At 36.7% G+C, this 27,519-nt stretch overlaps 1 protein-coding gene across 1 annotated transcript in view; it reads left to right on the top strand.

Moving 5' to 3' along the window:
- The window catches only part of AFF3 (ALF transcription elongation factor 3), a 284,542-nt gene that overhangs the window by 127,510 nt on the left and 129,513 nt on the right, over nucleotides 1-27,519 (top strand). Inside the window, exon 5 of the mRNA XM_058186246.1 lies at nucleotides 16,836-16,922. Within this exon, the coding sequence (XP_058042229.1) occupies nucleotides 16,836-16,922 (87 nt within the window). The remainder of the gene's footprint in view (nucleotides 1-16,835; nucleotides 16,923-27,519) is intronic.

Here is a 27,519-nt window from a genome sequence, read left to right as displayed (position 1 = left end):
TAGAAGTTTAATGGTATTAAAGTTACTAGCAAGATGTAAACTGTTCCAAGTAAAGCTGCTTTTTGCATGTATGTATGTATGTATGTATGTAATGTTCTTGAATAAGAAACAAATATTCCAATGACCTTGAGTTAAAGAATGTACTATACACTTTAATAGTGCACTCTAGATGAAAAAAAACCAGTCATTTCATTGGAACTTCCGTTCAGGTAGAATATAAAACTGAAGTCTTAACTGTATAGAAAGTCATTAAGATGATGACTTTACAAATAAACATTATTTATTGAACAATAAAGAAACAGATTACTATTAAGCTTTCCAAATATATTTTAATAAAACAAGAATTTGCGGGTAATATTTTAAAAAATACCTTTTAAAAAATCTCCAGATAGCCAAATTGAAGTAATTAATGGGATTTTACTCTTTAATATTGAGTTATGTACTCTTTAATATTGAGTTATACACATATGTTACTAAGCCAAAATATAGTTTTTTTTAAAAAAAAAAAAGGTTGGTGTGATTTATTATTTTAGCGATTATTTATAAATCATGTTTTATTCACTTGGAAGCTTGATTCTTTATAAGATTTATTGAAAAAGTGGTTGGCACTTCATTTGTTGCTGCTGCTGTTATTTCTACAGAATTCTTATTTAATGATTAAATAAGATAAGAGTTTTACTCCATTAGCTAAAACAAAAACAAAACATAATTGTTTAACAATCTGTATTATAGAAAATGGAAATTTAAGTAGTCTCTATGGATTTTTGTTCTGGAGGAATGCATTATAAATGCCTTGTAAGGCGCTCTTTTCATATATGGAAGAAATTACCACTATTGTACATCTTTTTATATCTTGTTGCTTAGCAACATATCATGGAATGTGTATTACAATGTGTCTGCTTTCTCATTAGAAATATGCATGTTGCTCTTTAATCTTGTTAAATTAGCACTGTTGTTTATATTTTTCTGGCTCTTTTTGTATTTATTGATTGAGGTTTCAGCTTATAAATTTAGAAGAGATCTATCGCATTTTTATGAATTTGATTTTGCATTTGTAATTTAGTCTGTGTATTTTCAAGTTAGTTTCTTATTTGCCAGTTAATCACTCTTGTTTTTACACAGGGATTTGAATATGGTAGTTGTGTCCACAATCATAAAGATAATTGGAACAACGAGTTAGGCTTATCTTTGTATCTCATGATGTAATATGTAAAAGCTCCTATTGCCTTTGGTCCCAGGGACTTTGAATAGAAGAAATTAGCCATTCGTTTTATTTTGTGAACATTTGAAGAAGCACTAAAAGTTGCACTGTGCCTCCATGGGCCAGAAATTATAGAAAAATAAGGGGTGGGGAGATAAAAATAGTTCTATGCAACAGAAACAGGGAATCTTCAAAAAGCTGGAAAACCTTGATATTCTTGGATAAACTTAAGAGAACTGAGTCATTAAGCAGAGAGGAGATCTGAATGCATAAACCTGCAGTGTACAGATTTATTTATTTTTTTGGAAGCATAGGTGCAATTAGCAAAACAAACTAAAACATCCTAGTATTTCTAACATTGTAGATGTTCAGATGGACCAATTCAGAAAAAAACAAAGCAAAATAAAAAAAACAATCAAATCAAATTAAGTTAAAGCACACCAATCAAGGACCCTCAGATTGCGCACCAGGTCTGTCTGGAGCAGTGCCACCCCATCCAATACCGAAGGGGGGGAAATTCTAGAGTGCCTCTAAATTCAGAGCCAATCAGTCTTGCTAGGGTTCAGCTAAAATCTGCTGTTCGCCAACCAGATGCACACAGGTTCCAAGCACCAGGACAGTAAGTCTTGTAGTTTAGAGATTACTGATAGATTTCCTATAGGAAAAAGAGAAAAGTGAACTTTTGACTCTGGGATTTGAGGATTACATTTGTTAAACATATGGATATTATTTTTTAATAGTTAATAGGTATGTTATATTAAAATTCAGTTAAGAATATATGACTTTTTATGTTGATTTTATGTATTTTAAAGATTGTTATACCATGTTTCCCTGAAAATAGGACATGTCCTAAAAATAAGGCCAAGCCTGATTTTTGGGGTGGACATAAATATACGCCCTCCCCTGAAAATAAGCCATAGTGGGGTGGGCGTGGCCAGCACAGGAGGCAGCCCTTTCCTTCCCCCGTCACCTCAGGGCTTCTCGGCCCCTTAATCGGATCAGCTGAGCTGCTCAGGCAGCCATTCACAGCTGATTCACGGGTGCTGCTCAGGCTGCCACCACCAGCAAGTGTGGCCACTTTTGCAGCCAATTGTGGCTGCAAAAGAAGCCGGAGGCCAAGCAACGCACCCCACACGCCTTGCACGCTCCTTACCTAATGGTGACAGTCACAGCAGGCAATTCCGTCCACAGAACAGCTGCTTCATGGATGCTGCTCTGGCTGCTTTTGCCATGGATTGCAGCCACTTCTTCAGCAGGAGCCAAAGCAATGTATTGTATGTGCCTCACGGCCTTCCAAAGGGTACTATAGCAGCAGCTATCTACAATTTTTTTACTCTTATTTCATCCTGACTGTACTGGGCCATGTGGGTCAGGGTACGGCGAAATAAGGGTTAAAAAATTGTGGATAGCTGCTACTACAGTACCCTTCGGAAGGCCAGTGCAAGGCATGAGTCTCCTGCTGCAGAAGTGACTACGCCTGAGGAATGCTTTTGGGAGAGAAGGCAAAGGGGAAGTGATCATTTGCAAACTTCTGCCCCGCTCCCACCTCTCCACCGGGTGACTCCCGGTAGCCACAGATGCCCAAAGCCCATGCCCACCCAGCTCCCTTTTCCATGTGCCCGGCTCTTTATCGGCGCATACATCATTGCCCGCCGGAAAGCAGCCACCCTCGGCGAGTACAAGGGATTCCTAGAAGACACCCTACTCGAACAATTCATATGCCGGGTACGAGACACCTGTTTGCAGCAGCAACTGCTCTCCAAGCATGATTTAACTTGGCCAGCCGGCGCGATCGATGAAGCTAAGGGGCACAAACTGTCCAGCAAAGCCGCCGAAAACATGCAGGAGCCCGGAGCAAACAACACTCCAGCCCTCACAATGCCTATTCACCAAGGGGGTCGCCCAAGTCGAGCTCCAAGAATTCACCCAAGCCGAGGATGGGGATGAGGAATCATTTGAATCCTATTGGCTGACACCTGGTGCAGGTGTGTATAAAAGGGGGACCTCCTGTCTGTATTCTTTGCTGAAATCTCACACTTAATAAAAGAGCTGTTGTCTCTAGTCTGGTCTCGTGCGTCCTCGATTACCCAGTCCAACACAAAGCTCAGAAAAAGCATAAAGCCAGGGCGCGCTCAGCATCTCAGCCCTTTGTGAACCTGACCACCATTAAACCATCTTTCCAAGCAGTCTCCATGTTTCCAGTGTCTTTATCCCCACTTGGAACTGAACCCAGATGGACATTTCTTCCAACAATACAATTAAGATTGAGATTTGCATTAATATTACTCAAGTTGCAAAGTTCCACTGATAGCTCTTACATTTGGGTAGAAGGGTAGAATGAGAATATATATTGTAGTCCACATGGTTGCCACCAAGACCAATTGCATGATTTGATATTATTTAATCTTTTTAACTAAAATAGGATTTCAGAAAAGGTATTTGGTAATCATCACAAAAGGTTGCATTATTATTGTTGTTGTTGTTTGTCACATGGTAAGCCAGAAGTTTAGACTGGATTTGGCATTTTTATCTACCTATCAAGTCCTTCCCAAGAACCTGGGATAGGCAGAAGTAGAAGTTTAATGGTATTAAAGTTACTAGCAAGATGTAAACTGTTCCAAGTAAAGCTGCTTTTTGCAATTGATTGATAGGGATTTTTTCAACTGGTGCTCCATATATTTTAGGATTGCATTCAAAGCATCTATTACAATTGATACTATCTTTGCTTGCTTTTGCCACAGTTGCTGTACTTCTGTTTGCTGTTCTTTGTATTTTCTCCAGGTCTTTCTTTTCTCTTCTGCTGTCTCCAAGTATTCCTATCCAGACTTTTTTTGTCTTTCCTCTCAACAATTGTTAAGTCTGGGTTGTTACTTTAATTCTTGCAAGTGCCATTCATTGTGGCAGCCATGTTTTGAATGGCTCTGATAGTCTTTAACAACAACAACAACAACAAAAATCTATTTCAATGGGAGAAACTGGAAGAAGTTATTTTTACTTTTAAACAGCAGAGGTTTTGAACAAATTCTGGCAGAATATGAGAGAAATTCTCCCCAAAAAAAATCAAAGAACTAGAACAAGTACATTAATCACACTAATGGTTGGTAAAGATATTAGTACTTGCTGAGGTGCTCAAACTGACTTGTTTGATTAAAGAAAAAATAATATCTATATTTATTTATTTATATCTACCTGTCATAGAGTTCTTGCATAAAACAGAAAAAATGAACTTAAGGTCTACGTTTTTGGTGATTAGATAGGATTGAATGCTCCAATATGACTTTAGAGAAAGAGGGAAACCTGCAATAGTACTATAAAGAAGATAAGAAACCATTTCTCTAAATATCAGTTTAAGACCTGGTGACTTATATTTATTTATTTATTTATTTATTTATTAATCATATTTATATACCGCCCTATCTCCCAAAGGGACTCAGGGCGGTTTACAGGCACTAAAAACAGATAAATAGAGTATAAATACAATATAAAACATTTAAAAAACTTATTCTAAAGCCCGTCCAATTAAAAATAAAGATAAAACCCAATTTAAAACCCAAAATTTAAAATCTAGCTCAGTCCTGCACAATTAAATAAGTATGTTTTAAGCCCGCGGCAGAAAGTCCGGAGGTCCGAAAGCTGACGAAGTCCGGGGGGTAGATCGTTCCAGAGGGTGGGAGCCCCCACAGAGAAGGCCCTTCCCCTGGGCGTCGCCAGACGACATTGCCTCGCTGACGGCACCCTGAGGAGACCCTCTCTGTGAGAGCGCACGGGTCGGTGAGAGATATTCGGTAGCAGTAGGCGGTCCCGTAAGTAACCCGGCCCAATGCCATGGAGCGCTTTAAAGGTGGTCACAGAACCTTGAAGCGCACCGAAAGCCACAGGTAGCCAGTGCAGCCTGCGCAGGATGGGTGTTATCACAGAGCCACGGGGCTCCATCTATCCTGCGCAGCCGCATTCTGGACTAACTGCAGCCTCCGGATGCCCTTCAAGGGGAGCCCCATGTAGAGAGCATTGCAGTAATCCAGGCGAGACGTCACGAGTGCGTGAGTGACCGTGCATAGGGCATCCCGGTCCAGAATTATAATTGGGCCATTAAGTTTCCTGACAGAAGGATGGCATGCACGTAATTTCTACAATAAAGTCTGTTACTGTTTGCAAAACCCGAAAAAGAATATGTGAATGAAAGTGTTTTTCTACTCAGGATGAATTTGTCATCTACTCAGGATGAATTTGTCATCTCACATAGTTGATTTCAAGTCACTGGGAAGTAGAAAAATCCATGAAGCCACTTTTTATTGTGAACTTTTAATTCTATTTTTGTTTTTCTTTATGCATCATTGACATTCCTCTCTCTGTATATTTTTCCTTTTCTAATGTTGGCCAAATTGGTCAAAGGACCTTATTGTAATAGCAGGAGAAAATAGTTTTAGGTTTTTCATGTTAGCGTTTGGAATTCTCTGCAGATGCTTCAATAAACTGTTCAGCTGACCTCTTAATACATCAAAACACATTCTGTTTTCCCTGTAAGTACTTTAAATCCCTGGAAAAATTAAACTTCCCTCTAAAGATTGTAACATCTCTATGAAGTTTAAACGTAGCTGTATCAAAGCTATCATAACATAAAGCTGAAAGCAAAGAGTAAGGGATAAATTTGAACTGTTTACTTTAAAAGTCTACCATAGCTGTTTACTACTGTCATGAATGAAGAACAGCTATAACCAGATGTGCTACATTTGAAATGTACGATTTCAGTATTCAGTATTCAGTTCCATTATTTTTTAAAATTATGCTAATTGGGTTAATTTCATGTTGTTATTGCTTTGTGCATTACTGATCCTCGAAAAGCTTCGTCTCACTGATGAATAATATTCTTATGGGAATAGAATGAAGGCTCTTTTGATGATGCATATTGTGCTAGTCCATATCACTATACATTGGTATTGTATGGTGGCATCATAGCATCCATGAGAATTAGCCCAGCTGACTCCCTGATTTTCTTTTAGATAGAATACCACTCCTGATTTTAATCATATTTGAAATAATCCCTGATTGTAACAGACTTTCCACATAGGAAATTTCCTAAACACTTGCAGGCCATACATACGTATTTCTTTTGCAAACATTTTGCAAGAGATTGGATTGCATTGTGAGGATGCATTGACATAAGGATGGGGGGAGGAGTTGCAAAAGTATGTTTGCTGCAGGCACAACATGTCTGTTAGCTTAGTGGGAAAGGGAAACGGAACGGGAAATAGAACTGAGTGCGAGTTCTAACTTAGAAAAATGTGATGGTTCTATCTACTTTTAAAGAGATAGCAATAAGTTTAGATGGAAAAGAGAAGATCCGAGTCCTCACTGAAACCAGTTTAAAAATACTGGAATACACAAACACATGCTAGCTAGGTTTCTGAAAATGAATAAGCTTATGTAATATTAAAGGAATCCCCTGGAGCTTTATAGCTCAATAGAAAATCATGGGTGTGACCTAAAAGATCCCTGATTATCATTTCCTGAAAAAAGAAGCAGAAGGAAATAAATTGTGGAGCGCTGCCTAAACGACAATGAAAATGATTGGTTTTAGAAGCCCTACTCAAATAATTACGTTATATTCAAGGATACAGATAGTTCTTGACTTATGACCACAATTGACCCTGGAATTTAGATGGTCATTGTAGTTGTTAATATAGTAATGCACTAGTTTGCACTGCTGTTTTTCCTTTCCGTTGCTGGTGGTGGGAGATAAAAGTTCAATCTTTTCTTCTTCTTTTTTTAACAATTTTTTATTTTTTTCAAACACACAAACATAAAGTACATATTTTCTGAATAGAGTGTTGACTGAGTCAAAATTCATACAGCTTATTTTCTCCATATTTACTATATATATTCCAATTTCTACCAATATTCTACTTTCCCCTTTTTATCACTTATTTATATTTTTATAGAATATGTAATCAATATTACCATCCGCCCTCACCTCCTTATCTTCACCTATTTCAAATTATTCTCTTCATTTCTCCCTTTATCATATGTATTTTCCACAGTTTTTTAATCTATTGAAATCCTTTACTTTAAACACAGTCATCAATCATTTAATTTTTCACAATTACTTCTTAGTATCAATTTTTTTCAAAGATGGACCAAATTTTATCATATTTTACTACTTTATCTGTTATTTTAGCCTTATAAGCGTATCTTTCTTTATATTTATTTTACATCATCTTTATCTAAAAATCAATCATTTTACCAGAAACAATACATTTCTTCACATTTATTTTTATAATCCCCTTTTTGAGTAAACCAAATTTCCATTTCAAATTCATTCCAACTTTCCCCTTCAAATAATTCCTTTTTATAATTCTATTTTTACAATCCCACTATTAATACCTTTTCACTTTCAGAGTTACAAAATATACTTCATCTTATTCAAATAATATAATCACCAGTATTACTTATAACACAATTATTAATAAAACTATTATTATACTTTTATACAATTTCCCCTTCTAAATAAATCATTTTATACCAAATCAGTTATGTTGTCATTTAAATTCAATTTTAACAATCCCAATATTTTTAGTTTATTCATTTCATTTCAATTCCATCTTATTCAAATAGTATAATCATCAATATTAATCCTAATACCATTGTTAATACAGTTATTACTTTACATATATCATATTATCCTTCCTCCTATCCATTAATTACTCCCTTTAATCATTTTCTCCTGGTCCATCTAATATACCACCCATTTTCTTTTTTTCCTTTTTCTTCTTTTTATAGTTATCCTCTCTTTTATTCTCTTCTGGTCTATTCCCCTTTTCTCCTCTTACATTCCTTATTTCCCCATTGTTAATCCCAGTGTAATCATTCAATTTTTCCCCTAGAAAATAGAATTTTCTATTTTTAGCATTGTTAATCCCAATGTAATCATTAAAAAAAAAAAACCTTTCTCGCCTAGATTGTCCTCTATTCTCAACTGATCTATTCCCCTTTTTTCCTCTCATTTTACTCATTTCCCCATTGTTAGTCTGTCTCTTCTGATTCTTTCTGACCTCTCTATTTTTAGCACTGTTAATCCCAGTGTAATAATTGAAACTGTTATTCACTCTCTTTTTTTCATTGCTATTCCCAATATAATCATTTAATTTTTAATCAGTGTCTTTATCTTCAGTGTCATTTTCTTGCTTCGCATTAATAGCTTGTTCATCCCATTGAATATGCTCCAGAAAAATTCTTGATTTTTTTTCTGTCCAAATCAAATCCCAAAAAGTAGAGAAGGGAACAAGGGGATCAGCCATATTGGACTTAATTCTCACTAACAGAGATTAAATGATAGAAGGTGTTGAAGCTATTAGGAACCTTGGGGGCAAGTGATCATGCAATACTGGAATTCAACATTAGAACAAAGTCAAACTAGAGTCTTGGACTTTAAGAGAGCTAATTTCAATAAACTTAGAGAGAGCTTGAGAAGCATTCCATGGATGAGAATCCTCAAGGGGAAAACAACTCAAGAAGCTTGGGAAATTTTGAAAAGTGAGATTATAAAAGACCAGTCTAGCACAATACCAATGAAGAAGAAAAATAATAAATCTCAAAAGAAACCAGCATGGATGCATAAAGAACTATTTGACAAATTGAAAGACAAAAAGGACAAGTATAAAAAGTGGAAAGAGGGGCAAATAACTAAGGCAGAATATCAGCAAATAGCCCGAGCCTGTAAAGATGAAGTGAGGAAAGCTAAGGCTCACAATGAACAAAGGCTAGCGACAAAAGTAAAAAATAACAAAAAAAGCTTCTTCCAACATGTTAAAAACAAGAAAAAAGTCAACGAAACAATTGGCCCATTGCTGGGAGAAAGTGGCAAGAAGGTGACAAGCAACAAGGAGAAAGCAGAGCTACTTAACTCATTTTTTGCATCTGTCTTTACACAAAAGGAAAAAACAATCCAACCTATCAAAAACAGCACCACAGAAAACAGATTAGGAACACAAGTTAAAATAGGGGAAAAAATGGTAAGTGAACACCTGTCTACCCTAGATGAGTTCAGATCACCAGGACCGGATGGATTACACCCTGAGGTTCTGAAGGAACTGGCAGACAAAATCTCAGAACCACTGAACTATATCTTTCAAAGATCCTGGAGCACAGGGGAACTGCCAGAGGACTGGAAAAGAGCTGATGTAGTTCCCATCTTCAAAAAAGGGAAAAAAAACAGATCCAGGAAACTACAGACCTATCAGCCTGACCTCAATACCAGGGAAGATTCTGGAAGAGATAATCAAGCAATGAATCTTTGAGCACCTAGAAGCAAACAAAGTAATAACGAAAAGCCAACATGAGTTTGTTAAAAACAGATCATGTCAGACTAATCTCATTGCATTCTTTGACAAAATGACAAAATTAGTGGACCAGAAGAATGCTGTCTATATAATTTATTTGGACTTCAGTAAAGCATTTGATAAAGTAGACCATAACCTACTACTAGATAAAATAGAAAAATGTGGGGTTAGACAGCACCACCACCAGATGGATTCGCAACTGGCTGACCAACCGCACTCAACATGTAGTCCTCAACAGAACTACATCCACACGGAGGGAAGTATGCAGTGGAGTACCCCAAGGCTCTGTTTTAGGCCCAGTACTCTTCAACATCTTCATCAATGACTTGGACATGGGGATAGATGGGGAACTCATCAAATTTGCAGATGACACCAAGCTGGCAGGAATAGCCAACACTTCAGAAGATAGGCTCAAGATACAGAAGGATCTTGACAGACTTGAACATTGGGCGCTATCTAACAAAATGAAATTCAACAGTGAAAAAAGTAAGGTTCTACATTTAGGCAAAAAAACCAAAATGCACAGGTACCGTATATGTGGTACCTTGCTCAATAGTAGTAACTGTGAGAGGGATCTTGGAGTCCTAGTGGACAACCATTTAGATATGAGCCAGCAGTGTGCAGCAGCTGCCAAAAAGCCAACACAGTTCTGGGCTGCATAAACAGAGGGATAGAATCAAGATCATGTGAAGTGTTAATACCACTTTATAATGCCTTGGTAAGGCCACACTTGGAATACTGCATTCAGTTTTGGTTGCTGAGATGTAAAAAAGATGTTGAGACTCTAGAAAGAATGCAGAGAAGAGCAACAAAGATGATTAGGGAACTGGAGGCTAAAACATATGAAGAACGGTTGCAGAAACTGGATATGTCTTAGTTTAATGAAAAGAAGGACTAGAGGAGACATGATAGCAGTGTTCCAATATCTCAGGGGCTGCCACAAGGAAGAGGGAGTCAAGCTATTCTCCAAAGCACCTGAAGGCAGGACAAGAAGCAATGGATGGAAACTAATCAAGGAGAGAAGCAACTTAGAACTAAGGAGAAATTTCCTGACAGTTAGAACAATCAATAAGTGGAACGACTTGCCTTCAGAAGTTGTGAATGCTCTAACACTGGAAATTTTTAAGAACATGTTGGATAACCATTTGTCTGAAATGGTGTAGGCTTTCCTGCCTGGGCAGAGGGTTGGACTAGAAGACCTCCAAGGTCCCTTCCAACTCTGTTATTATGTTATGTTAAATGATAAACGTACCATTTTAACCATCTCACTTAGTGAGATGGTTTTGATGTTCTAGTTACTTTTTAACTCCAATTCAAAGTTTGTTATTTTCCATTCTTGTGTAATCAATGTTCAGTTCTTGAGAAGACAAACAAATCCTCCTTACAAACTCTCATGGCTCGTTCCTCAAGGATGCAGTAAATTTCCCATATTTAAAGTGTTCAATGTAGTACTTTTTTTCTGCCAGTAGATGGCTCTCTAAAATCCACAAGTTCCAAGTCAACAATTTAAAAAACTATCCAATTTTGTGTATTAAATCCAAACAACTTTCTTTCTCTTCCAAATTTTTTATATTTTCCAATTTCCAACTTTACATTCCAGTTCAAGTCCAATTTAAAATCTTTAGCAGGGCTTTTCTATTGTGGGTTTTTCTTTATTCTTTAATCTTCCTTTATGGTTCAAAATTTTTCCTGTTTATATCCAATCCTATTCCAAAAACATTTTCTTTTGGGTTTCTTTTTCTTATAATAAATTTAGTCTCTCCAAATTCAGTATCCACATTTAAAGTTTAAACATCAAACACTGTTTTGGGCTTTAGTGTTTTTTACTTCCACTTTCTCTCTTCTCTGTCAATTAACTTCCCCTGACACTATTTAGCTACTGTTTCCATGCCAGGGTAGCTTTAAAAATTTCCATTTTTTTTTCTTTATTACCTGTGAGTTGGCCAATCACTCACCCGGTACCAATACTTCATCCAAATCTCCGCTCCTGCACAATCCTTATTCCAGATGCCCTGGCTTCATGGCGGTCGCAATGGCCTCTGCCCCCTGCCATCGGATTAAAGAGTTTTCTCTGGCTTCCCGAGGATCTTGCCTGTTCTTCTTAGCCATCCAAGTTGCCTCTCCTTCTTCGCCATCCCTACAGGACGGTTCCGGTCCGAAGACCCCCCCAACTGCGGTTCGTCTGGCTGGATTTTCCAGGCTCTTTAGAGCCTGGTATTTTCCCAGCCAGTGTCACCTCAACGATTCCCGTCTCTCTCAGAGTTCAATCTCTTCATCAGGAAGACATTGTATGGTAGTTGTTTATTGACATAGGTTTAGGACATCAGTATGCTATTGATGTCAACTTTCAATCTCAACACAGATCAAGAGGTGTTGCCATCAAAGTGTTTTTGAGGTGCTTTTAGGCTTTTAGATTTGGATGGGAAAGAGCAGTTTGAACCTTAATCTCAATAAAAGAGGATGACTGGTCTGTCTGTCCCTCACTGAACTGGATTGTAATTTAAGAGTTCTAAACTTGCAGTTCCTGTTCAAAGAGCAGGTGGCTGCTTTTGCCTTTTCACAGCTCTATCTGTTATCAGTTATGACTCCTGACATGGTTACTGGCTGGTTTCCAGGTGCTATTCAAGAAGCTATCACTTTTAAAATTTTCAGGACTTGGATATCAGCAGAATCTCTTTGTACCTGCTTGATGAGACCACATAGGGTAGTGTCCCTCCACATTCCCTCACTCAGGTATTGCAATCTGCAGGGGGTGCAGCAGATTGCAGCAGCAATACATGAAGTTTTATGAATTTAGACAGTGTATTTTGTTTTTCTTTGAACCTTAATTACAGAGGAGGAATTATGAATGGATGGATGAATGGATATGACTTTTGTTCTTTCCCATATCTGAAACTGGTAGATTTTATAGAGAAAAAGAAATATCCCCCATGTCAACATCCCTCTCATTTAGTTTGTCCACTGTTTTTGTAACGTCAACTCTGCCTGCACTAACAAAAGCCCTACATTTTCTTATGATGATATCTAGGATTGTCACATATTAGCCTACTTACTGTCACATCCACATTGGGCAATATTTTAATAATATAATTTCTCAGTGAGGAATTTTTACCCACAGAGCTGTATTATTCTGTCCCAAGTTCCTCATTTCTGCAATATCTTTATTCTGCAATATCTTTAAGCAGCAACATCATGGGAGCTGTTGTTGCTTAATTTAATTTGCCAGTACTTCATAAAGTTATATTTAGTTAATTTAGTATGTATATTCCTTAGTTAATTTAGTATGTATATTTAGTATGCCTATTCCTCCAGCTCAGTCATTCTGATCTTTAGGGAACATTCATTCACTTAAGAGATTGAAACTTATAGGATATCAAAAGTATACCCATGATCTGTGTTCAGCATTGAGACAGGTTCATTGAGACAGGTTCCCATCCAGTCTGACCATTTATAGTACCATTATTAGTTTTGAGAGCTTTTAGTGAATTAATATATTGTGTAATGTTTTAGTTTTTGAAAACTCTTCTCATATTCATACCATTGTGTTATTCTACTTTGGGTGGGGGGGTTACCACTATTGGGCCCTTCCAGAAGTCTTATTTGTAAGTACAAATAATCAAATACAAAGATCCACACTTGAAGAGTTCAATTAGCTCAAGTGTACAATACAGGAATCTTCTCAAAATAGTGGTTTGCACCTGGATCAGACTAGATAAGGTTCAACAGCATTCAAAGGTCAGATTAGTCCTCCATTTGACTCCTCCCCCTATCTTGGTCAGTCTCTCTCTGACATATTTTATAAAAGAAGCAAGTCCATCCTATTGCAAATGCTATAACTTATGAGGCACTACTCAATCACACAACTGAATTATACATTTTTCTTCCCTGCCTTTTCTATATTCATCCCATAGATTACACCTTGTGTCTTGACTTCATTATCAGTTTAAAAAAAGGTAATTCATCTGTTTCCTAACCAAGGGAGATAATGTTGTCCAAAGATGGTCCTGTGGTGATGTCTATACACTGAGGCATATGGAAAGCTGTTAACTTCCCACCAAAGTGGTATCTATTTATCTACTTGCATTTGCATGCTTTCGAACTGCTAGGTTGGCAGGAGTTGAATCAGTAGCAAATGCTAATCAATATAACTGCTAGCTTGTTCTATAACAAAATATGCACTACAAATGTAATCAGTATCATATGAAATACTCCCATGTGCTAGGTATTTATCCATTACTATGCATGTTTAACACTCTGCCAACTTATAAAGATTTTCATAGCAATGCTAGCTAATTTGAAAACCCTGATTTTTATTTATTTCTGTATTTCTTTTGCCTACTTGTATTCTGCCATCTGTCATCTAGTGGTGATCAACTGGACTCAGTTTTTTTATTATCCTCCATTATTTTCATAACTTGAAATTGCACTAAGATAATCCTCAGATTGTGGCTACTGTTTTAGTAAGAAATAGCAAAAATAATGCAATTGTGCTTAATACTTCTAAATGTATGTTCTATGCAGTTGGTGACGTTACTATTATTATTTATATTTATACGTCATATTTCTAAGCAACCCATCTTTCTCATGAGGGGCTCTGGGCTGTGTGTTTCGACTATAATGATCCTGACCTTGATATATCTTAATTCTTCCTTTCGTATTCGATTTACATTATCCCATTTTAAGAGGCAGCCATTCATATTCATTTTCTTCTTGTATTTGTCAGCTGACAAGTTAAAACAAACTGCATTTATCTTATTGGCAATTCAGAAATTAGAATCCACAATTCTTGGGGAAAAGGAGGTTAAGGCAGACTAAGACTGCACCCTGAATACAGTAATCACATCATCTCGGCTTGTCTGTGCCAGGCCGGTTTTCAGACAATTGTTTTATTACACAGTCCATTGGTTTTGTTTAAGCACCTGCTGTAACTCTTAAATTGCTGCTGAGATGCAACTTAGTCATCTCACAAATGACTAGCCAAATACCTTCAACAATTTGACAAAATATTTAGAGGCACAATACCAGCTTCTTTTTATTAGATACATGCACACATGATTTCCCTTCAGGGTAAAGAACATTATGCATAGCATAGAAAATGAGCAATAAATTCTAAGCCAAATAAATGGCTGCTGCAAAGGACACTTTATTTGTTTATTATATTTATATCCAGCCTATCTATCACTTGATAATCAGGACAGCTTATAACAGTTCAAAGAATTCAAAATGTAAACGAGAACAAGAACATACCAAAAACACATGAAAATAATCAAAACATCAATTCAATTCAATTAACAATTAAATAATGAAATCAAGTCAATTAACAGATCAATTGTTAATTAAAAGGTTGGCTGAAAACTTCTGCTTTCATTAAACTTATAAATATTGGCAGAGTGTGAACCAAAATATATTCAGATGTCACCCAGCTCCAAAGTTCTCCCACAGATTTGTTGTATGTGTTAAAGAGCGTAGGAAATCAAACCTTGTGTCAAAGAGTAATCTCTTAGGATCACCTTCAGGTTGGGCTGAGCCGCTACAAAACAATGTCCCCCATATTCAGTCCTTCCAATTATTTCAGAAGGGTGTAATGATCATTGGTATCAAATACCACTGAGAGGTCCAGAAGATCTAGTGCAGTGCTCCTCCCATCTACTTTCCAACATAAAGCATCACCAAGGCAACAAATCTAGTTTCACTATCATATTCTGGACAAAAAGCTAATTGAAATGGATCCAGAAAATCTATATATTTTCTATAATTTCCAGCCATGTTATCTTTTTTTTCCAAGAAATTTCCATGCAGTTTTATTATTCCTTTTTTCTTTCCGTTTCTAGTGCTGCTACCTTTCCTTTAGTCCGTCTCCATCCAAACTGTTCCATCTCTACTTTTACAGTTTAGAGGAAATTGTATATATACTTATATACTTATATGTATGAGACAGGCTGGTATGTGTGAGAGAATGGTTTGTATATTGAAGAAGAAGCTACCAGTTAATTTTCTACACATGACAGCTTCTTTTATGAGCAGTTAATTTTGATCCTTTTTTGTCTTGGTTTTGCAATTTTAGAGTGATGGTATCAGTGGTGAAATTCAATTTTTTTTACTACCGGTTCTGTGGGCGTGGCTTGGTGGGCATGATGTGGCTTGGTGGGCGTGGCAGGGGAAAATACTGCAAAATCTCCATTCCCACCCACTCTGGGGCCAGCCAGAAGTGGTATTTGCCGGTTCTCCAAACTACTCAAAATTTCCACTACCAATTCTCCAGAACCTGCTGAATTTCACCCCTGGATGGTATATACATTCTGCTATATGCACACATTGGGGATCAGAGGAAGATGTCTAAGATTGGTTTCAACTACAGCTAGGAACTCTAGGTTGATACAGTAGGAAAACTGCACATTGTCATAGTTTGGTATGTGTGCATACATACATACATGCAGTTTCTGTATCCTTTTTTGTAGGGATTAAATTTAGAACCATGTTCCTTTTGAATACATATATCACTGTTTCTCAATCATGGCTACCCTAAGATGTGTGGACTTCATGCTGGCTGGGGAATTCTAGAAGTTCAAGTCCATACATCTTAGAGTTACCAAGATTAAGAAACACTCACATACTCAAAATCAAATAAAAATCAAATAAATAATAATAATACACAATTAATTAGCAGTAGGCAAGCTTTGGTGGCATTCTTTTGGGGAAGTTGTAATGGAATGCATGGATGATCTTGGGGAATGAGAGGGAAAAGAGGAAGGAAGCAAATAGGTAAGAGAAGCAGGAGCTCCTATTGCAGGGCTGTCAAACTCTTGGCCTGTGGGCCAGATTCATCATGCGCTGGCCATGCCCACGCCCGGTTTAGTGAAGGGGAAAAAAGTCCCAATATGTTACATGATGCCATCTTGATGATTTGAGTTTGACACCCCTGCCCTAATGGCTTAAGGGTGAGAGAAAGACTCTTAGGAAGGACCTGCCCTATTGGATCAAGTAATTAAAAGTACTGTAGCACCAGGAAGCTTACACTGAGACTTGCAAGATTCTGCTACAATAAAATAAAATCACTTCATCTAATTGTGTTTCCTATCTGGTTTACCTGAGAGGGCTGATAGAAAGTGTGATCATGCAAATGGGTAGAATCATTTTTTCATACATTTTGGTATAGGTGGGATTTTTGTTATTAAAAAATGAATATGTTGACAACAAAACTGCCACAAATCCTGTTCTAGAATTTAGAATTTCAAGTTTAAAATATATTAATACCTTATAATATTATATTTTTGAAATTTCTCTCATTTTTTTCTAAGGAAATGACCCACACTTGGCCTCCACCACTTTCTGCTATCCACACACCTGGCAAAGTGGAACAAAACAAGTTTCTGTACACAAACCAGGTAAATTGCTTTAGCCCAATCATCATTTTCCTCTATTTTGACAAGGAGCACTTTGCTATAATTTTTGGACAGGCAGTTTTGTCAAAAGTGTTTAAATAAAAACACTTTTCCTTGTTTAATGGCTATATTTTGCATTTGAATGTGAATATAAACAAACGGTTTGTGAAAGCAAGGAAATAGAATATATTATCAGAGTTTTTTTATGGACTTTGCCATGATATGTGTGGTAGCATTGGTGAGAGTTCTGCTAGGATCCATTTTTTCTCTAGTAAAACTCTGCAGAGTTTGTAGAAAAGAAATAAATAACACAAAGAATAGATAGTTCTGAAAATCCAGTAAAAGAGAATATACAGTATGTTGCTCATGAAACATCTGCAAGCAACCAAGCTCAGATACGAGAAGGACTCCACATTTGTGAAAATTCTTACATACTGTGAATATGAACTTGGTTTCTCCCAATTTTATTAATAAAATTTTCCTGGAACCAGCTTGCTACTGCTTCTTCCAGGATATGCTTGCTTTCCAGCCGACAGCTTTGGAAATCTCTAATGTTTCTTTTCCAGTCTTAGCTTCCAAGACCTGCTGTGTCAATGAGGCGTTTTTTATATTTAGATAAATGAAGATAGAGGTATAAATAGGAACAAAGATAAGGAATACTTCTCTTTTTAAAAGTATGTACAGTATTACAAGTTTTCTTAAAATAGAGGATTTACCTTTCTGTTTTTTTATGTAAAAAGCATGAATCTGAGATAATTCTCTTCAGAAAAATAATTGAAACTGCATAAAAGAAAAGAGAAAAGAAATGTATGTCGAAACTTTTTCTATTAGAAGAAATTGTTTGTGAAACTCTGTATATTAGTAAGAGTTGTAAATTTTACAATTTCTTTAAAGTTCTTCAGTAGGAAAGGATTTTTGTATCTGTTTAAGAAAAATCTTGAAGTACTCAAAGCAAATGAGATTCCTGGCTGTTCAGACATCTCTTACACATCACTCTTATAGTCTATGGACTGCCTTATTTGTATTTTTGGTATTCTGACTACATTCTTTCTGAAAGATTTAACTCTCATTTTGTGTTCCCTAAAGAGAGTGACAGAGTATTCATTAAATACATAAAAATTAAATTTTGAGTTAAATATTTCATCATTTTTAACTAAGGTGGTTTAAAAAGAATTTTTAATGGTTTCTTATTTTTTTTACAAATTACGGTTAGCTTTTGTTCATTGAATTATTTCACTTAAGAGAGCTGTACATTTTTGAGAAAAGCACAGTCAAAACATTTAACTTTCTAAATGTTTTGGAAATTTACCTGGTAATGGGCCATACTATCAGGAACCAACTGAAACTGTTAAGCAACTACAAGAAGCACTGTACATAAACATATTTGTTAACTAAGGTCACTGCATATTAGAAAAATACATGTAAGTACAAATTAAGTTATTGTCTATGTGTCAATATAAATCACATTAATTTAGAGAAGACTACTTTGTCATATCTGCATTAGTTCCTGTACTTTTTCCATTTCCCATAAAGGGAATTCAGTGTTTATGGGTAAAATAAGAAGGGTCTTTGAAATGAAAAGTCTGTAAATGGAAGATCTGGGTCATCTGCGACCACAGGTTCTACCTACTTACTCAGAATCTGATTTGAAAGAGCCTTAGTTAGACTCGTAATATGAGTACTTCAGCTTTGGCTCACTTAAGAATTGTCTGATATATGACACACCATACAAATATTCATTTAATTCTCAACAATGTCGTTGAGTCACTATTGTTATACATTGATTTAATTTGAGCAGATGTTTCCTTTTTTCACTTGTCAAATGTAATGAACTATGCCAACAGGGTCTATTGCAATCAATGGAGAATTTAGAGTACACAGCATATAAAGAATAGGCATTTTACATAAGTGTGACTTTAAATTCTTAGTCTTGGGTTTTGTATCTGTCTCATGTAACAGTAAGTACTCAATGTAACATATTTCACTATCTAACCGTCATGGAGGCTCATATTATAGCACCTTTTCTTTACAGAATAGTTGGTTTGGATAGTTTGAGCAGTATGCATGTTGAAGAAGTGAATGATGAAGACTTAATTGAAGGAGATAGAAATATTTACTTCCAGAAAGTTGTGTTCACAGCAGTTCAGTTATAGTATATATGATCTATTCACTAATGAATCCATTTATTTAATATCTTCCAGCCCTCTCAATGGTAAGTTTATATCAAGGGGAAAAAACTACAATATGAAGTGTAGCCTGTTGACTGTATGGTTCCCATTTCAGTTGACATCATGAATTATCCACAGTCATTAAAATTAATCTGTTCTGTGTTCCAGGCATATTTTCTCACATTATGTTCCGGACTCCCTCTTAAACGTATGGCCTGGAAAATATGGTCTTTGCGAGCCTTCCATTAGAGATGATGGGGTGCAGTGAGAAAATCAGTGTCTTGCTGATCATATCTTGCAAAAATCCTTTATTAGTAATTACCAATTTTTCAGTTTTTCTCTCTTTGAAACAAGAATCTGGCTGTTTTATCATTTAGGATATAGATGGCATCAGTTTTTGTATTTAATTCTCTAGTTGAACTGTTTTCCAGTTTCTCTTTACATTTTGGAAAAGTGAAGGCTTCATTCAACTGTCTTTTCTAGGTATCATTCTGTCCCCTTACTGGATTGTCTTGGCACAATATTTTAAAACTGTAATTTTTTTAATATTCTCATGTTCTGATATTTAAAACATTTTTGTTCTCTTCAATATATATAAATAAACTCTGTGTCCAAAAAGCTGAACCATGCTACTTTACATGGCATAATTTTTTATCTAGATATTTCTTGTATCTCCTAGGTTTTCTTGTTTGAATAAGCGTATTTTCTTTGTACTATCTTTCCATAACTGTCAACTCCATTGGAAGATTTCTTTCATTCAGGACCTTAAGTATCAAATTCCTTCAGCAAACCACAGGCATATTTTTTATGATACCACTAGCTAAATTATTGTGTTGTGGATGGATTGGAGCCATTCTCCTAAAATAATGATTTCTGCAGGTTATCTTCACTTTCATAACTTGGGTTGTTGTTGTTTTGTTATATGGCAATGAAAATGTACATTATTTGTTGTGACTGTGGCAATTTAAGGTCTTAGAAACTGCTTTTGGAGGACTGCATTGCTAGTCTTTATTGTTTTAATCTGCCTGCTTGTAGTGGGTAAATAAGAATTCACACATACTCAAGTGTATGTTTGCTGGAAATAATTGATCAATATGAAAACATTTCAGGGTTTAAAGTAAATCAGAATGAAACAAAAGTGATAACAAAAAATATGACTAGACAACAGAAAGAAAAAATAGAGGAAACAACAGGATTTGAAATTGTAAAAAAGGTCAGATACCTAGGGGTTTATATTACTTGTTCAAATGTGAAATTGTATAAGAATAACTTTGAGGTATTATGGCAAAATGTTCAGAAGGAAATGTTCAATTGGAAAAAATTACAATTATCATTATTGGGGAGAATAGCAGCCATTAAAATGAATGTTTTACCTAGATTTTTATTTTTGTTTCAATGATTAAGAAAGATAAAAATTTGGAAGAATGGCAGATTGGAATTAATAAATTTATATGGGAAGGTAAAAAAGCGAGAGTTAAAATGAAAATAATTCAAGACATACGGGAAAGAGGAGGTTTAAAAATGCCCAATTTTAAATTATATTATGAAGCAGCTGCTCTTTTGGTAATAAGTGATTGGTTTAACTTAACGGAGGAAAGGATTTTGAATATAGAAGGTTATGATTTATTATATGGATGGCATGCATATTTATTGTATGATAAAAAAGTGGATAGAGCCTTTAGGAACCATGTATTAAGAATTGCTCTTCTGCGTGTCTGGAAGAAATACTATTACAAGTTGAACTATAAAATTCCTATTTGGGCAAACCCCAGGCATGCAATAGAGAGTATAAATATAGAACAGAAACAGGATATGATTACTTATAAAGAACTTTTATATTTTGAGAGAGGTAATTTACAATTAAAATCCTTGCAACAATTAAAAGAAGAAGGGAAAAATTATACTTGGTTCCAACATGGGCAATTACGAGCTAGGTGGAAAGAAGATCAGAAAATTGGTATCATGCAGAATGAAGAAAACTTAGTAAAACAAATTATAAATCAAACTCAGGCACATATAAAGAGATTGTATAATGTGTTGATAGAAATAGACTCTGAAAGGGATTTAATAAAGGATTGTATGATAAAATGGGCACAAAATATTCAAGAACCAATATTTTTGGAAACTTGGGAAAAAATTTGGGTTAGAAATGTTAAATTTACGCAAGCACAGAATGTGAGGGAAAATTTTTATAAAATGTTTTATAGGTGGCACTTAGACCCTAAGAAATTATCATGTATGTATCCAGATATACAAGCGAAATATTGGAGATGTAATTGTGATGATGCTACATATTTTCATATTTGGTGGACTTGTAAGAAGATTAAGGTTTTTTGGATAAGGATCTGGTGGATTATACAAAATGTTTTGAAAAAGAAGATAAAGTTCCTACCGAATTTTTCTTATTGGGAATTATTACGGACTGTACAGTAACTGAGACTAAGTTGATTTTAAATTTAATAACAGCAGCAAGACTACTGATAGGACAGTACTGGAAGAAAAAAGAGAAACCTACAATAGAAGAATGGATATTGAAAATTGCTAATTTGGCTGAGATGGCTAAAATCTCAGCTTTTTTGAAAGACACTACACAAGAAAAATATCTAACTGAATGGAAAAAATGGATTGAATATACGCAAAATAGATATCAGATTAAGAGATATCAGATTGCTTTTGAATGATTAGGATGTATTTATCTTTGATTTGTATGGGGGAAGTTAGGATTTGAGAAGAAGAGGAGGATTATAATTTGTGTTAGGGAAAATTTAGCGAATGATTGTTTTTTCTTTTGAACTATACCTTGTGTTTGTTCTGGGAAGTTGGGTGGGGGAGGGAGGGGGTGGTTTTGGAGGGAGGGGGAGGGGATGGAGTGGGGGGGAGGGGGGGAAACTACAATAAAAGATGGGGAGAAAATTAACAGAATATACCAGGAGGGAGGTGGGAGCTGCTGTTAGTTGATCAACCACCTTCAGTTTGGAACTCCCTCATTAGGGCCTAAAGCCAACTGGCAGAGCCAGGCCTTCAGGCTCTTGTGGGAAGTCAGGAGGGTGGGAGCCAATCTAACCTGAGGGGATAAGATGTTCCAAAGGGCCGGGGCCACAGCGGAGAAGGCTCTTCTCACCCCAACCCTGACAGCCGGAATTCCTTGCCTGATCTACAGAATGTATTCTCAGCCAGAGGACAACATGCACTTTTATGCAAGAATGGGCACTTTTTTGGTGGCTGGAAATTACATTTAATAGTGAAGTGAGCAACAGGAAGATATAAAGTGGATGAAGTTGTGCGGGTGATTTTTAACAACTGAGATTAGAAGGAAATGAGGGGGGGGGAATTCCATCCTTGGGAAAAATAGCTCCTTAATTTTTTTGAATTGCTCTTAGAAATTTTAAATATAAGTACTTCCCGGATTGTTTTTTTACTTAAAATAAAGCCATTTTAGAAAAGATATATAATTATTTTTATATAAGAAATTAACAATGAATTACTAAATATGAACCTAGTTTAGTCTCCCATGCAAATAATACATCTTAGTAAATTCTGTTGGATAAGAAAATTTGAAAGCCATATATACCTGTTACATATTTTAATCCCTATTCTTCTAGAAGGAGATCTAGGTATTTAAACATCTAGATAAAGATCCATGGTTAAGACTGATACAGAAACCATGAAATGAAACAGAAACCATGAAATGAATACAAGAGGGCACTAACTACTATATATGAGAAAGGGCTCCTGTACTGAGGATAAAGAAATATATAGGGTAATAATAAACCATAGAAACATTTAAATTGGTTTAAATGCCATAGAATTCAGTACAGAATTACATGTAAGGCATTACATTACATTACATTGTTCAAAAATGTTGGAGTTTTATTAGATGCCAGTCTGTAAAAAGCATTTAAAGAGATGAAGTTACTGCTAACCCATATTGAAACGATCAGAAGTGAAAAAGCTAGCAATGTTTCAGTGATTGCCAACTCAGTAACTTCCAATGTTCACTTGCAAGAAAACCCCTCAAACTATTATGTATTTTTGGAAAACTGACAATTTTTTTGTAAAAGGAGTTCAAAGTCTTCTTGCATGTAGACTGAATAGGTGGCCTCAGAAAGTCACCATATCTCAGCCTTATTTTCCTATCTGTGAAATGTAAACTAGGGTAAACAATGTCTAACTGTGATAGATTCAAAACTCTTACTGCTTTTTTCAGATTCACTGACTATAACTCTAAACAAGTTAAATGTATCTTGCTTGGAGGGAAGAGGAAGTTGATTTTAATTTATCACCTTCATTCTGTGACTCAGCCAACCAAAAATGACAAGTTTACTTGAAATTGCTCATAATTTTGGTTATATGCCATTTAGAAAATTGTTAATCCTTATTCACTGTTAAAACTGCACATATTTATGTTAATTAGTTTTATTGTTGCAGCTTGCTTTCTTTGAATAATCTCAGTGGAACAAAAAATGGCTTTTGAAAATGAGATTTCATAGTGTTTATATTTAGCTAAAACGCCACTTCCACATATTGAAGGCAGACCCTGAAGATCAGGAAACCATAAATAATATACAATAATGCATTCTCAGAATGAACAAGCATTTGCAAATACAAAATATTACAGGTTTCTTTGTACATCTTTAAAAGTTCCATTATTGCATTGAATTATTCAAAACAAATTTGAGCTGACATACTTTGAAGACTTAGCACAATGACTGCCAAGATGATGAAGATGTCTCATAAAAACATCAAAACAGAATCCAGTGTGGCATAATTTCTCATCGTTGTTAGATTATCAGGATTTGCATGCTGTGCCTGCTCTGGATAGAACAGATTCTATCTGTTGGTATTCAGGCTATGGCAGGGCTACCCGTGTTTCCCCGAAAACAAGATCCTGCCTTACATTTTATTTGCTGCCAAAAAAAGCATCAGGTCTTATTTTCGGGCGGGGGGGGGATGTCATCCACTGACTCACCTCATTTGTGTGTGTCGCCCCAGGCCTCTTTTTCGCTATCAGAGACCTTCAGGAACTTCTTCATCCTTCTGCAGCCAGCAAGGCTTTCCTGAAGGCCTTTGCAGCCAATAACAGGGCTCCTGATCGATCTGTTATCAGCTACAGAGGCCTTCAGGAAAGCCTTGCTGGCTACAGAAGAAATGAGCCAAGGTGTGTGAGGCCTGGCTGCAATTGTCTGAAGGTAAGTAATAGGGCAGCTCCAACTCCCCCATCCCCACCCTAGCTTAATTTTTACCTGTGTACCCTGGAGTGGGTGGGGTCTTAATTAGGGCTTATTTATTAATTAGGGCTTATTATAAAAGATGCCTATCGGTCTTTACCACGTGCAGCTGTAGGACACTCTGATCATTGCATGATTCACCTTGTACCTGCTTACAGGCAAAGACTTAAAGCCATAAAACCAATAATTAAATCAGTGAAAACCTGGACGGAGGAATCAGAATTAAAGCTACAGGCATGTTTTGACTGCACTGATTGGAATATTTTTAAAGATACCTCTGCAGACCTGGATGAACTCACAGATACTGTAACATCATATGTCAGCTTCTGTGAAGACCTATGTGTACCTACAAGGAACTATGAATACACAGTAATAACAAACCTTGGTTTACACCTAAACTTAAGCAGCTACGACATTCCAAAGAGGAAGCCTACAGAAAAGGTGATAAAATGCTGTACAATCAGGCCAGAAATGCACTAACAAGGGAGATAAGAGCAGCAAAAAGAAGCTACTCTGAAAAGCTAAAGAATCAATTTTCAGCAAATGAACCAGCAAACATGTGGAAAACTCTTAAAAATATCACCGGCTATGGCAAACCTCCTTCCCAGGCTGAAGGTAATCAACAACTGGCAGATGACCTGAATGAGTTTTACTGCAGGTTTGAAAGGAAACTACAGCCACCTATCTCCACAATCCCCATCTCAGACACACCAACAACAGCCAAGCCTCCTACAACTGACCCCATTTCATTGGGTTCACAACCCTAGTGATCACAGAAAAGGAAGTGCAGGACCTATTTCACAGACAAAAGCCAGGAAAAGCTCCAGGCCCAAACAAGATAACTCCTTCTTGCTTAAAAGTCTGTGCTGACCAATTGGCCCCCATCTTCACCCATATTTTCAATAAATCACTAGAGATGTACTATGTTGCAGCTTGCTTTCTTTGAATAATCTCAGTGGAACAAAAAATGGCTTTTGAAAATGAGATTTCATAGTGTTTATATTTAGCTAAAACGCCACTTCCACATATTGAAGGCAGACCCTGAAGATCAGGAAACCATAAATAATATACAATAATGCATTCTCAGAATGAACAAGCATTTGCAAATACAAAATATTACAGGTTTCTTTGTACATCTTTAAAAGTTCCATTATTGCATTGAATTATTCAAAACAAATTTGAGCTGACATACTTTGAAGACTTAGCACAATGACTGCCAAGATGATGAAGATGTCTCATAAAAACATCAAAACAGAATCCAGTGTGGCATAATTTCTCATCGTTGTTAGATTATCAGGATTTGCATGCTGTGCCTGCTCTGGATAGAACAGATTCTATCTGTTGGTATTCAGGCTATGGCAGGGCTACCCGTGTTTCCCCGAAAACAAGATCCTGCCTTACATTTTATTTGCTGCCAAAAAAAGCATCAGGTCTTATTTTCGGGCGGGGGGGGGATGTCATCCACTGACTCACCTCATTTGTGTGTGTCGCCCCAGGCCTCTTTTTCGCTATCAGAGACCTTCAGGAACTTCTTCATCCTTCTGCAGCAAGCAAGGCTTTCCTGAAGGCCTTTGCAGCCAATAACAGGGCTCCTGATCGATCTGTTATCAGCTACAGAGGCCTTCAGGAAAGCCTTGCTGGCTACAGAAGAAATGAGCCAAGGTGTGTGAGGCCTGGCTGCAACTGTCTGAAGGTAAGTAATAGGGCAGCTCCAACTCCCCATCCCCACCCTAGCTTAATTTTTACCTGTGTACCCTGGAGTGGGTGGGGTCTTAATTAGGGCTTATTTATTAATTAGGGCTTATTATAAAAGATGCCTATCGGTCTTTACCACGTGCAGCTGTAGGACACTCTGATCATTGCATGATTCACCTTGTACCTGCTTACAGGCAAAGACTTAAAGCCATAAAACCAATAATTAAATCAGTGAAAACCTGGACGGAGGAATCAGAATTAAAGCTACAGGCATGTTTTGACTGCACTGATTGGAATATTTTTAAAGATACCTCTGCAGACCTGGATGAACTCACAGATACTGTAACATCATATGTCAGCTTCTGTGAAGACCTATGTGTACCTACAAGGAACTTGCGAATACACAGTAATAACAAACCTTGGTTTACACCTAAACTTAAGCAGCTACGACATTCCAAAGAGGAAGCCTACAGAAAAGGTGATAAAATGCTGTACAATCAGGCCAGAAATGCACTAACAAGGGAGATAAGAGCAGCAAAAAGAAGCTACTCTGAAAAGCTAAAGAATCAATTTTCAGCAAATGAACCAGCAAACATGTGGAAAACTCTTAAAATATCACCGGCTATGGCAAACCTCCTTCCCAGGCTGAAGGTAATCAACAACTGGCAGATGACCTGAATGAGTTTTACTGCAGGTTTGAAAGGAAACTACAGCCACCTATCTCCACAACCCCATCTCAGACACACCAACAACAGCCAAGCCTCCTACAACTGACCCCATTTCATTGGGTTCACAACCCTAGTGATCACAGAAAAGGAAGTGCAGGACCTATTTCACAGACAAAAGCCAGGAAAAGCTCCAGGCCCAGACAAGATAACTCCTTCTTGCTTAAAAGTCTGTGCTGACCAATTGGCCCCCATCTTCACCCATATTTTCAATAAATCACTAGAGATGTGCTATGTTCCTTCTTGCTTCAAACGCTCTACCATCATCCCAGTGCCGAAGAAGCCCACCATCAAGGAACTGAATGACTACAGACCAGTTGCTCTAACATCTGTAGTCATGAAAACCTTTGAAAGGCTAGTGCTTTCCTACCTGAAAACCATCACGAATCCGCTCTTAGACCCCTTGCAATTTGCATACCGAGCAAATAGATCAACAGATGATGCTGTTAATATGGCTCTGCACTACATCCTACAACATCTTGAGTCTCCAAAGACCTATGCAAGGGTCCTTTTTGTAGACTTTAGTTCAGCATTCAATACCATCATTCCAGACATTCTTCTAACTAAGCTAAACCAGCTACAGGTACCGGAACAGACTTGTAAGTGGATCACAAGCTTCCTAACAAACAGGAAGCAGCAGGTGAAGCTAAGCAAGATCACATCAAATACCTGTACAATTAGCACAGGGCCCCCCCAAGGCTGTGTGCTCTCCCCACTTCTCTTCTCTCTGTATACCAATGACTGCATCTCCAATGATCCATTTGTTAAGCTACTGAAGTTCGCA

Source organism: Ahaetulla prasina, chromosome 5 (assembly GCF_028640845.1).
Source record: "Ahaetulla prasina isolate Xishuangbanna chromosome 5, ASM2864084v1, whole genome shotgun sequence".
Classification (NCBI taxonomy): Eukaryota; Metazoa; Chordata; class Lepidosauria; order Squamata; family Colubridae; genus Ahaetulla; species Ahaetulla prasina.
This window is presented reverse-complemented; position numbering and strand designations above follow the sequence as displayed.